We start from the raw sequence: 14,011 nt of genomic DNA, 5'->3' as shown, positions 1-14,011 counted from the left end.
GGATGATTTTTATATGAAATAACTCAAAGATAAACTATAGAAGCAAAATGTACTAAAATTGCATACAAAACTCTTATGAAAGGCATTAAAAATAGCCTAGCTAGTAGGTAACTGATGTGTAAGCTAATCTATTTTTAGCCTAGTAGTTGGAGAACACTGCTGTACTCAATAGGTCAAGCCTTATAATACTGAATTGCAAATGCTAGGGCATACATATTCTGTAAACTATCCCATTTGGCTATTGTTAAACATGGACTTAAGTTTGCAAAAGCATTGTTTACTAATGAACAAATGAGTTATTTAACATTAAAATAATCAATTTAATTTTAAACTGTTAAAAGTTGTATTAACAGATGCATCTACTTCTCCTTTTTACTCCAGTAAAAGAACCAATAAGTAAAACAAAGTGATACAGATGCTGATTTGTTTAAATACAGACTATTGCAGGGGTCCTCAAACTTTTTAAACAGGGGGCCAGTTCACTGTCCCTCAGACCGTTGGAGGGCCGGACTATAGTTTAAAAAAAAACTATGAACAAATTCCTATGCACACTGCACATATCTTATTTTGAAGTAAAAAAACAAAACGGGAAGAAATACAGTATTTGTATTTGCATGTGGCCCGCAGGCCGTAGTTTGAGGACCCCTGCTATTAGGGATAAGGAAATACAGAAGGCTCAGGGTTCTTGTCACCTCCTACACTTTCTAGAATAAGAAATATTTTTGGAGTGCTTACTATGTACCAAATACTATGCTCAAGCACTTCATATACATCATTTCATTTAAGCAAACAATCCTAAGAAGAACAAAAAGAAAAACCTGAGGTTCAGAGTTATGTAGCTTGTTTAAACTCTTAGAGCCAGTATGTGGCAAGGATGGAATTTGAATCCTGGGCCTGCTAATTCCAAAGCCTGTGCTTTTACTGCACTCCAAGCCTCCCGTAAGGCACAGCCTCAGAAACAGTAGGTATCCTGCCTCAGAGAATACTTGAAAAGAGCCTCTGTTTACTATAATGAGTGAATAGCAAGCCAGGTTAGAAAGCAAAATACTTAGAAGTCATGGGACACTCTGAGGAACATAATAAAATACTGATATTAAACATAAAATAACTAGATATGTAATTGCTAAATCAGGTCTCATCCTATAGTACAGCACAAAAGAGTTAACAAATTATCAAAGTTTTAGAATGATTTACAAAATAAAACATTTAGAAAAGCTTATTATCATAACTTCTTTTGGAAAATTAAGAAAAACATGGCATAATTAGGGCATTTTAGTACTGGTTGAGGGACTTGCACAGTTTAAAAACCACTAATTTAGTTGTAGTTTTTGCTGTTTCAATCCTTATCCCTTCTTTCTGAATCTTTAATGGAAAATGCTCCCAAAACTTTTCAGTTCACCTAGCAATCAATCTCCTAGGAGACTTTGTTAACAATTATGTATTCCTACAAATGATACTCTACTTTTCTTCTCTCTTATATGCAGAAAGATAATTAAAAAACCCTCACACAACCCTTTTGTATACTATTATACTAATCCTATATAATAAAAGCCTAATATGCTAAGTGTCCGGTTGTCCATTCAACCAATCAAAGCATAATATGCTAATGATATGCTAAGGCTACTCAACCACTTGCTATGACGTGCACTGACCATCAGGGGGGCAGATGCTACCACTGATAGGTTAGCTTGCTGCTGGGGTCCAGCCAATCAGACTAAGCGAGATGGGCCGGACATGCCCTGGAGCCCTCCCATGGTCCCTCCCTGGCTGGCCAACCTCCTGCATCCCTTCCCGGTCCCGATCGTGCACCGGTGGGGTCCCTCGGCCTAGCTTGTGCCCTCTCGCAATCTGGGTTGAAGGATTCCCTGTTTCCCCCCTTGCCCCACCTGAATGCACGAATTTTGTGCACCGGGCCTCTAGTCATAATATAATTCCTATTAGACGCAAATATTGTCAAAATAACTATGTTTAATTCCTGACTACTTACCTTCCTTTACCAACAACAACAACAAAAAATCAAGCTCACATGAGTATCATATGATTTACCTGAAGCCCCTCACTTTTTGTCATTATATTCAAGGCCAATTACATTTAAAGTTTTGTCACTTCCCCCTCCCTACAAGAAATACCTTAGGTGAACCTTTTCTCTCTTCTCACTCTAATTCTTTTCCCTACATATACACTGTAACTGTTTTTTATAAACTTCTAATTTTTTCTTGCCTTCATATGACTTCTTTATTTTATGACTTCTTTTTACCTTGTTCTTTGGGACCAAATAATCACCCTATTCCTTTTTGTTAATTACTAAGGCCCATTGTTAGGCTGTCTCCTAGGGGGAAAAAAAGATCTTAAAAATAAATTATTACAGGTAGGGAGTCTGATGTACTGTGAAAATAAATATTATGTTTTAGAATTAAGCCAGTATCAGCACTTTTTGTATCCTATTGCAAAATTACTAAAAGGTATCCTACATTATTTCAACCATTCAAAAGATAAATTCTGCTCATACTATATCACTAGAGGCCAGTGCACAAATATTCGTGCACTCAGTGGTGGTGGGGCGGGGAGCAGTCCCTCAACCTAGCCTGTGCCCTCTAATAGTCCGGGAGCCCTCAGGAATGTCCAACTGAGCCTCAGTCTGGCCTCCCTCTGCGGGAGGCAACTGGGCGATCAGGGGACGGCCCAGGCCAGCGAGTAGCCGGACCTGCCCCCCCCCCCCCATTGCCCCTCTGCTGCTGCTGGTCGCCACCATCCCCCTCCCCCCCATCGCTGTCCCCTCCCTCTGCCCACTGGCACGAGCCTTGGCTGGCCTGGCGCCATCTGCTCGCCAGTCCCACCCCCTGCCAACTGGTCATTCCGTCTTTTGGTCGATTTGCCTATTACTCTTTTATTATATAGGATGTGCACTCATTACATTATTTTATTTCCTCCCCTCCCTAAATCCCTACCTCTAATGGCTACTAGTCTTATAGGTTAAACCTTGTCTTATACCTCCACATTGGTTTATACTGGTGGCATCTATAGACAAACCACCTAACCTGGGCCATGTGACTGTTATTACTATAATGAATTCCAAAGTGCAGATGTTACAAAGGACACAGCCTTTCACCAGTGGACCAAATATTTTTTTACATGAAGCCTCTATTCCTAATTTCTTCCAACTTACATAATTAGTATTACTTACAAAAACAATCAATATTCTCTTGGGCAGAAGCCTGATATTAGAAACACTATCTATCTTAAAAGATCTTAGTATAAAATCAATTTAAAAACAACAAACACTAAAGATTCAATCTGTTTGTATAAGCATTCAGCAGGCAGTAAGGGACATCAAAGACATTTATATTTTCCAAGCACTATTCTTCCAATGCAGCCTAGACTGATTCAAATGCAATGGAAACTCAAGTCATTCATTAATATCATTTTTGGAGAAATTATTTTTATACCTATGTATTACCTGATGCATGTCTCAAAATTTCATGGAAAAATATATAAAACTCAGTTTATTTGCAATATCACAACATTAACAAAAACCAACTAGAACCTATTTTTTTTTTCAATGAAAATGATTCTGTTTGCAAGAAAAAGAAATTAGGAAAGATTCTATGTCCTATGAAGGATATGATAATCTAGTATTTATCTGAGGTCAGACTACTTCCAACCTTAACTATCCAGAACATATTTATAAACCATGAAGTTGAAATAAATATGATAAAATCAACTGTCAATTTAAACGCACACTTGTCTTTTAGAAGGAATTTGGAGGTATTCTCGTCCAACCACCCTACTTGATGCCTTATACTACATGGAGTACAATGATATGTGTTCATGAAAAGAACCTTGATCCGTTAAAAAAAAAAAAAAAGGGAGCCTATTATGATGTTAAGCATTTTTACAAATTTACTTTCTAAAATTTAACACAGAGTAGTGACTGCTTCAATAATCTGAAAATTTTAGTAATACATCATAACTAAATATTCAACATGAGAAGTTTTCAAATGAAGTATTACAATGCCTTAGAGTGCTCCCTTTCTCTCTTTTTTAGCTACATTACGCTGTCCCTTAATCCAATTTCTTGGTAAAGTCCATGGACACTAGTCAGAAAAACTGGTTGGTACCAAACTCTTTGCTGACTGCTATTCAGTTCCAACCAACTGTTGCCACAAAGAAATGCTGTACCCAATGGAGCTGGAACCTCTAACTGATCAAGAGAAGCCTAAATACAGATTTTTATATAAAATTTTCAAATTTTTAAAGATCACTACACTGGCCAAATAAAAACACATTTATTTGTGGCCAGATTTAGTCCAAAGATCATAACATCTAAGTTAGGAAAAAAAATGAATCTGTATTGTATTTAAAGAATACAAAAACCCAAAGATATGTGTTCAGAAGATAAAAACTGTTCCTATTCAAATATAAAAAAACTTCTTTAATTTACATTAAATATTCATTTGTTGAATGTTTTTCTTATTTTATTTCTCCTTCCTTCACTAAATGTTTTAACAATTTTTCTCCCAAAATACTTTTAATTTCCTATACAAGCTAATATTTCTAAGTTGTTAGTAATTCCTTCTTTAAAAGTACACATAATATATATTTATACTTCAAGCCAAATAGCAATTAAAAACTATTAAGAAATATATGTGGAAATTCATGAGAGAGAGAGAGAGAGAGAGAGAACGAACCCATAAACAGTCACGAGTTTGAACTCACAGCAGCCTCACCTGTACTTTCATGGGCAGTCAAATATTTCATCCATTTCTTTTTCCCCAAAGAAAAGAAGCATTCAGAAGAAAAGCAAGTCAGATGATAGTCTAACTCCTCTAGCCTTTATGCAACGAATAGGATAAATATTAGTCAAATAGAGATTATAAAAAGTATAGAAAATACTTACCTGGACTTGAAGACTCAACAGATGGCTAAGGGGGGGTGGGGGTGGGGGGAGGAAAAAAGAAGAAAAATTAGCATTTTTGTGTAGTAATCCTTACCAATGTTACAACAGGAATTATTCAACAACTACAACTAGTAACACACCAAAAACTACCATAATCGTTAATGTCTGAGTTGTCTAGGACAAAATAAAACTTCCCGTATAATCCTTTCTGACATTATATTTATTTAAACATATAGGAAAATTGGAAAACATTCCCGAATCTAGAAACAAAGACAGTAATTTGGAATTGATTCAAATTTTAAAAGCAAATATGGGTGTCATAACATGTAATTTAAAAGATATGATTTAGATTTTGAAATTTTCTGAAATATTCCCTCCTATCAATACAGGAAAACTATGCACAAGGTTTGCTATCAAGCTGATCTCTGGCTTAACATGTGTGTGAGCCTAGACCAGCGTGGCTCAGTTGGTTGGATGTTATCCATTGCACCAAAAGATTGCCAGCTGAGTCCCCAACAAAGCACATGACTGGTTGTAGGCTCTATCCCCGGTAAGAGGCATGCAGGAGGCAGTCGATCGATGTTCCTCTCCTTTCCTCTCTCTCTCTAAATAAATATATATGTATGTGTGTGTGTGTGTGTGTGTGTATATATTTTTTTAAAAAATATTTTATTGATTTTTTACAGAGAGGAAGGGAGAGGGATAGAGTTAGAAACATCAATGAGAGAGAAACATTGATCAGCTGCCTCCTGCACACCCCCTACTAGGGATGTGCCCGCAACCAAGGTACATGCCCTTGAACGGAATCGAACCTGGGACTCTTCAGTCCGCAGGCCGATGCTCTATCCACTGAGCCAAACCAGTTAGGGATAAAAATACATATTTTTAAATGTGTGTGAGAATGGAGATGGAAACAATTTAAGACATCATTTTAACTAAAAATTATATTGCAAGCAAGCAGAAGGAAAAATTAAAATGTTACTTAAGCACCAAACAGTACATTAGGTTAACTTCACTAACAAACAACATACTTGTAAATTATCACAAAATAAGCAGCCTTTCATGCTCTAGAGAAGTTAGGTTATCTGATAGAAGACCACAAAGACTCCAAATTATAATGCTCCTTCTACTGTAACATTTCACCTCTCATAAATTTAACAACATACATCTGGAAAACTTAAAGATAAAATTGTTAGCAACTTGTTTTATTAATATCATCACATGAGTTTGTGGCTATTTTATCTTAATTAAATTATAATCAAGTCATTTACAAACAAACTCCTATAAGATAAATTCAATAAGAAACTCAAAAGATGCTTCAAATGACCAACTTTATGACTAAAACTTTGTCCATTCATTCAGAGCTATCTATTTTATGCCCAACAGAAATAAGAGACACTGGAAGGCCAAAAGCACTAGAAAGAGCTAGGGGATATTCTAGTATTTTCCTTCTTTCTCCTAAGTAATGGTGCAGAGGGGCAAGAACAAAATAGAAATGAGGAATGTGCCCAATACTTCCAAAGCTAGGTATCTAAGACAAATTTTTATAAGGTGTTAAAACTCCATTTTGAAAACTGTCCACATTATGCTACTGTAGTAAGTATATACGTGCTCCAAATTCCACATGATGACTTAATTCTCTTAAGGCACACTTTTTCAAGGGTCCTATTTTCTTCTTTTAATTCTTAAAAGGGAATGGTTCTTGCCTATAGCACTGTTTTATTCTAACAAAAGACTGATAAAAAGACTAGTAATGTATATTTTCAAGTTACTCTGCCACAACAATCAAACAAGTGCTACTTTTAAAAAATATTTTTTAATTCATTTCAGAAAGAGGTAGGGGGAGGGAGAGATAGAAACATCAACGATGAGAGAGAATCATCAATCAGCTGCCTCTTGCATGCCCCCTACAGGGGAATCAATCAAGCCTGCAACCCCAGCATGTACCCTGACTGGAATTGAACCTGTGACTTCCTGGTTGATGGGTCAATGCTCAATCAATGAGGCACACCAGCTGGGCACCACTTTTTCATTCAGTTCCTCAATGGGAAGCAGAAGAGTAGGGTGAGACAACACAATAATCTATAATAATAAAAGCATAATATGCTAATTAGACCAGACATCCTTCTGGATGTCCTTCTGGACAAACCTTTCGGATGAAGCTGGGGCTGCGAGGGCTGAGGCAGCTGCCACAGCTGCAAGGGCCAAGCCCCTTGCACGAATTTCGTGCATTGGGCCTCTAGTGTAACCAAAGGGTTTCTCATTTGCTTAACATCTTTCAGGCAAAGCTACACATTTCTGGCTGAAAATGAATTTAACCACGATACAAATTATTGTACAGCATATCAATATTTTCAAAAATTAATCAGTTTATTTCATGTAATTTCCCAAGTTTAAGCACAACCTCTGTCCAAGACTACAATGTTCATGACAATCTTCATCTGGTTTCAGATACACTATCCACATAATAGCCTTACAATGCTGTTTTCCCTTTTTAGTAAACTTTTGAAACAAGTTTGCATGGCATAAAGAAGAAAAACCAGTATTTCTTTCAAATTAGGAGCTTAAAAGAAATGGTCCTTTGAGCTTTGTCGTTTTTGAACGCTCCAATAATTATTCCATCTAACAGTTTGATAAAAAAGGCTTTCTGATTAAAAATAAGTTATTCGCCCTACTTGGTTTGGCTCAGTGGACATTGTCGGCCCAAAAACTGAAGGGTCACAGGTCTGATTCTGGTCAAGGGCATATACCTTAGTTGCAGGCTCTATTCTCTTGCGGGAGGCAACCAATCAATGTGTCTCTCTCACATCAATGTTTCTGTCTCTCCCCCTCCACTCTCTCTAAAAATCAATGGAAACTATCCTTAGGTGAGGATTAACAATAAAATAAAGTAAAATAAAAATACCAAATATCTCAAGGACTGGTAGCATTTGTGAATATAGCTGGCATAAAATAGAATACACAGTGTTGAAAGATAGCATTAATGATCATATTATATCAGAAATACTGGAATGTTTCAAAAACCATAATTTGACTAATGGTATATCTAGATTAGGATAGGGAGAGGGAAAGGAGGGATGGTTTGCCTATACATATTTTATTCTTCTATATTCAAAATAAAATTCCATTGTATTGGTTTGAGGAGGGTGGGAATAACATTAGTTTCTTTAAAGTAATTATATCCAATTAAATAAAAGATGATCATTAACCAATATCACCCCAATGAATTTAATTTAAAATGAAATAAACTATGACTGATTAAACAAACAAAAAGAGGAGCTTCTGAAATACTAGAATTTGAAAACAGTTTATACTGTAAACATTACTTCTGCCCAACCTACAAATAAAATTATTATGTTTCAAAATATGAGTTTAATATTATAATACAGGGTATTTCAGTATGGAATGAGGGCATTTGTTTATTTACCTATTTAAAACAGCAAAACTAGTTTACATTTATATAGTACTACATTTTTTCAAATGCATAGTTACATGATCATAACCATAAACCTGGCAATAATACCTTCCCCACCTACCTCATTTCATGTATCAGCAAACCCAGGGAGATAAAGTGACTTGATTAAGGTTCCTTGGTAAGTGAAAAAGGTGGAACTAAAGCCTAGAGTCTGATTCCTTTATACCTCTCCTAGGCAAACAACTACGTAAAAAAAATTTCTCTTCATTTCCTTTTTTTCCTTACCCTTATTTTCTTTTTCTTTTTAAAATGGTTTCCAGCCAAAACCGGTTTGGCTCAGTGGATAGAGCATACCTTCCCCACCTACCTCATTTCATGTATCAGCAAACCCAGGGAGATACCTTGGTTTCGGGCACATCCCCAGTAGGAGATGTGCAGGAGGCAGCTGATCGATGTTTCTCTCTCATCGATGTTTCTAACTCTCTATCTCTCTCCCTTCCTCTCTGTGGAAAATCAATAAAATATATTAAAAAAAATAAATAAAATGGTTTTCATCTGTTCAAAAAAGGTTTAAATGTGACTGCAAGTCTTTCATTTGTCATGTGACTATTATCTATGTCTCCTTAGGAAGTGATGTATCTAACAATATCCTCCAGGAAAACTGCAGTAATGATCACACTAAACTGGACATGGGGAAAATAAAACTAAACCTATATAGGTACTCACTTGTAACAATATCTATTTTTAGAAAAAGTTCAAACTATAAAATGTAAGAAGTCAAGATTTTACCTTGGGGATTAAAATGTCTTAAGTGCACTCATACACTATTGGTAAAAATATGAGTTGGTTTACCTGCTCTGGAGATCGTTTTGCCAAAATGAACTTACCCTACTGATATGCCTAATAAAGAACAACAAGATGTATAATGTTCATCACCACAAAATTGTTCACAGCAAAAAGTTGGGGAGAAATTTAAAAGTTCACAATTAGCTAGAAATGGAAATAGAGTTCTTCCAAGCAATGGAACACTATTAGTCCATTAAAAAAATGAGTGGCACAGATCTGGTCGTATTGAGAAAGAAAAAATACATACAGAGAGAGAGAGAGAGAGAGAGAGAGAGAGAGAGAGAGAGAGAGAGAGAAAGACAGAGAGGTGTAGAGGGGGTAAATTGGGCTAGAATATACATAAAAATCTTTTTCCCCCAAAAGGATGCACAAGACTCTGTTAACAACAGTTACCACAAGGGAATGGGTTGGGGAGAGAAGGTTTTTTCATTTTACACATCATTTTGCTAACTACTTACAAACATTACTCCTTGTTTCTTAAAAAGAAAATCAATGGAGATTGTCTCCTGAAATTATGAGATTTTCATTTTCTTACTTTACCCTTTGTTTAAAAGACCTAGTACTCACCATTTTTTTCTTTAACAAGTCTACTAACATAATTTTGAAAAATAACCTAGTTTTCTTTTAGGTACATACATAATAGTTTGAGATAGAAAATATTAACACCAGACAGACAGACACATACACATTATGAGTAGGCTAATTTTAAAAATGAACTCTTAACTTTTATAGCAATTTTCATACTTTGACCCATACAGTATACAATTTAGCCAATCAAACTGTTAAGAGTTGTAATAAATATTCAATGCCTCAGATGTGTTCAAATGTTTTTATATTTTTTTAGAACACAGTGAGAAATATCCCATCCACTAGAAAACTATAAATTGGAAGAGTAAAAAAAAATCAATTAAGTAGAATATTGCCATTATTTAAAAATAAAAAAATAAGGTAGTAAAAACATGAAAGAATCTTTATATTCTTCAATTCCAAGCAATCAAAATCAATTTTCAATGAGTATAACTAACTATCTGAATTAAATTTTCCCCTCAAACCAATTCCACTGCCATTTCTTTAAGTGTTATCGTCCCCTACTTGGTAATGCAGATACTAAATTTCCCAGTTTAAACACAACCTCTGTCCAAGACTACAATGTTCATGACTATCTTCATCTGGTCTCAGAGATTCTCACACAGGTGAGTATGAGAATAGAAGCCAGGAAGGAGCTAAGGACCCAACTCCGTAGTGGGAAAGGCAGGAGGGACCATGCCAAGGCAAGGGCTCACCATAACCTCTTCCTCCATACAAAATTAATCACTTAACTTTGCTGTTACCCTGAGGAATTCTAGAGCATAAAAAGATTAAGTCTTGGAGTAAAAATTAGCAAATTTACTATAGTAGTAATAATTTAAAGGATGAATTGCTATATTGAGCATTAGGAATTCAAAAGTCTAGGTTCCAGTATTAATTGTGCCACAGACTAACTGCAGGACCCAGGACAAATTACATAAACTCTGCTTAGTTTCATTTTCTCGAAGATTTAAATTTCTTCTAGTTTAGTTCAAATTCCTTTGAGATCAAAGTTTTTTACTTTTATTATGATTTCTCAGGAGACAAACTACTAAGGAATGCTTAGCTAAATGGATGGGATATGTTTGACAGACTCTTCTAAATTTATTTTTAATCTATGACTATTGGGAAAAGAGGATCTCAATTTGCAAAAAGCTTTCTGGGGGTGCTATTAGTTCACATCTACATACTAGTAAGCATAATTGTAAGTCATTCTTCTAAGCCACAGAATAAGTAGAACAGAATGCGTTCCAAGCCAAGAGTGTTACTTGAACAGTTTAATCACTGCAGTGAATTTTGAAACCATTTGCTAATCTTTTGAAACGTACAAGGGACTCAATCTGAACTTCAAAAGCAAGAAATTTCTATGTAGCTAATTACTTTTCATAAAGACATGCTGAAGTTTCAATGGCAATGTGTTATTTCCAAATTATTTGGGAAACTGATTAGTCTCGCAAGAATTCTCTAAGACGAATTCACTTCTACTAGTATATACTCCCCACCAACCTTTCCTACCTCATCAAGCACTTTACCTATTACTTCTTCTGAATTAAGCTTTTAAGTAGCTTAATTTTAAGTAATTTTAAGTAATCTCATGCATTGGTGTTCTTGATTACATTTGATAAATCCTTACTAGCTCTAAAGTATAAATACTAAAAAAAATAAAAAAAAAACATTACCAGTATAGAAATTTAAGACTTAAATTCATTATAGTGAAACAAGTTTTGTCTAGAGTAGAAATTAATACTATCAAGAATAGCAAGATGATCACATTTCCTTAGAAAACAAAATCCAAATATACTTAAAAAAATGCTAAGGAGTATGTTTTTAAAAGAAATGAATAGATGTGATAGCGAATAAACAGATTATGTACCATTTTTTGAAATAGCAGAATACTTAAGACTAACACAGAAAAGCAAGCCCATTAAATTTTCTTTTCTTTATTTATATAACAGCAATATGGACTAGGTGAAATGATAGGACTTGTGTTATACTGGGGCTTTTTTTTTCCTTGAGAAAAAGTCCCTTGTGTTTACAAACACTGAAATAAAAGACAAATTGTTCCTTCCCAAAGGTACCTACACCACGTTCCTTATAAAACCCAAAGGATCAACTAGCCTTCTTTTAGAAGGTGGATAAATAACTTTAAGGGATAATAAACAATGAGAAATATTACCAAAAAGTATTTTTAAAAAGGAGCATATGTCATTTCTTTGAAGCATATTAAATGTTATTAGTGTTATCACAATTTGAAGAATCATTACTTACTTCCTATTATGGATTGAGATGACCAGACCAAGTATGAAAAATTGGTATATTCTATTTACATCTAAAGTAATTTGTATTCAAGAATTAAATACTTTGGGGGGGGGGGGGAGAACAAGGCCAGGGTTATTCTTCTATGTAGGAAATAACAACAAAAAAAACCCACAGAAGCATAATACCTATATTTTCTCTGGAGACATGCTTCTTCAATAACCTGTTTCCCCCTCAGATTTATTGAATAGATGCATATTATTGCTTTGCACTTACTGTTCTTTCGCCAGTTAGCTTCAATCCTTAGGTCTACTTAATCAAAGGTATAATAGCCAGCATTTGAATTATTTACCACATGTATCATAAAGAATGAATCTCCAGAAAGCGCACATAAAATCAAGTAAAAAACAAGCATTTCTCCATCAAAATTTTTTAAATAACCAGTTTCTAAAGTCATCCTTATTAAAATGTTGAAATCAGAAAATTATTTTTCCATCTCTACACCTGTTTTAGATTTTTTTGTAGGACACAGTGAAGTTTACTTCACTCTTCTTCCAAATTCACTGTAAAGAAAATCACCTACAAGTAATTGAAGAATATAAAAGAGGATTTTTTTAAAGATACCAGGTCACTAAATAAATGTGCTGAAAACAAAATTCAGGGTTTTTCTTCTTGAAATTGGACCACACAAGTGTTCCTACAGAATGAGAGTTCCAGTGTCCAAATGATGCAATTTTTAAGAAAATGAAAAGAATACACTTGAACATATTAGAAAATTATTGGTAATTCAAAACGCATTTCTTTTCCTCTTATATTACTGCAAACATCTTTAATTTCTAAAATGAGAAATAAAATGTTAATATACTTTCATTTACATATTAAGTTTTCAGTATGCTGGGCAGTTATAATTTCTGGGTGAGGTGTTTTAAACTTAAATTTCACCATATTTTCATATACTAAGCTACTTTCCTTCAATAATGTCCTGCTTTAAAATATGACAACAGACCTTAAAGCTCAAACCACTGTGAGCTGTACCACTAGGGAAGAACCCACAACACCTATGACAGACAGCAAGCACACTGCTGCTTATCCAGTGGATATTCACTGAAAGGGTGATCTGCTAAAGGCTATTTGATAAAATATATGTAAAGCCAGCTACCTACAACCCCCCCCCCTTACATATGAAGGGGAAAAAAACAACACTTAAGACTCACCAGGACTGAAATTCTTTCAGCTAAGCGGAATAAATCCAGTCACATTTAAGTAAAATACAAAGTACTATGTTTTCTCCAATTCATGGGAAATTAAAATGCAACTCTTTAACCACAAAGAGCAAAGAAATGGAAATAATCTAAGACTAAATTTAGTTTTAAAACAGAAATATTAAGTGTTTTCAAAAGAATATTGGCAGCAAACACTCCTGCTACAGCAAACTCTCCTCCTCCTTTAACAGCATAAACATAAAGCCCGTTTCCCTAAGGCGAGCAGAAGGAGCACCCCAAGAGCCGCTCCAGACGACAGTTCACCTTTATGTCCCCCCACCTCAACAGGTACATGGAAAGGCCTCCAAGTAAGTACTTCCATAACGTAACCATGTTTCTGTAGCCCAAGGTTTAAAAAGGGGACCTGGTTTTGATGAAAATACTCACCATTGATTTCATTTAGCAAGTCAGACCGACAAAAACTGGGGGCCGGGGGTAGGAAGAATGACCTACTTCCTGAATCTGTTTCTGGGTGCCCCTGAGACCGTGTAAACGGCAATTCCCACAAGAGAAATAAATGCCCCACTGATCACTGCGAGTGGCTCTACGCAAACGAAAATCTAAATATATCCCCTCTTGAACTGAAAGGTACCTAACAAAATTCTCCCGAGGGTAAGAAAAAAAGTTTTTTTTAAAAAAAAAAACAAAAACCCTGAATGTTTATAGTTTAAATCGGAAGCAAAAATTTAAACCCCCAGGTCCTATACTAAATTCAAACTACCAGACCCGGTTTGGGATGAGCGGGGCGGCGGGGGAGGAGGAGGGCGG

The 14,011-nt window shown here is 35.3% G+C and overlaps 1 protein-coding gene across 10 annotated transcripts in view; it reads right to left on the bottom strand.

Moving 5' to 3' along the window:
• The window catches only part of MIER1 (MIER1 transcriptional regulator), a 61,496-nt gene that overhangs the window by 41,280 nt on the left and 6,205 nt on the right, over positions 1-14,011 (bottom strand). For 6 of the 10 annotated variants that reach the window (XM_006089804.3, XM_014456769.2, XM_006089806.3 and 3 more), the window contains one exon: positions 4,898-4,922. In XM_006089804.3, the coding sequence (XP_006089866.2) occupies positions 4,898-4,922 (25 nt within the window). Of the gene's footprint in view, positions 1-4,727; positions 4,832-4,897; positions 4,923-14,011 lie in introns of all 10 variants that reach the window. The other 4 variants (XM_006089803.3, XM_023754683.1, XM_014456768.2 and 1 more) reach the window with 2 other exon arrangements.

The sequence above is a fragment of the Myotis lucifugus genome, unplaced genomic scaffold, assembly GCF_000147115.1.
Source record: "Myotis lucifugus unplaced genomic scaffold, Myoluc2.0 scaffold_63, whole genome shotgun sequence".
Lineage (NCBI taxonomy): Eukaryota > Metazoa > Chordata > Mammalia > Chiroptera > Vespertilionidae > Myotis > Myotis lucifugus.
This window is presented reverse-complemented; position numbering and strand designations above follow the sequence as displayed.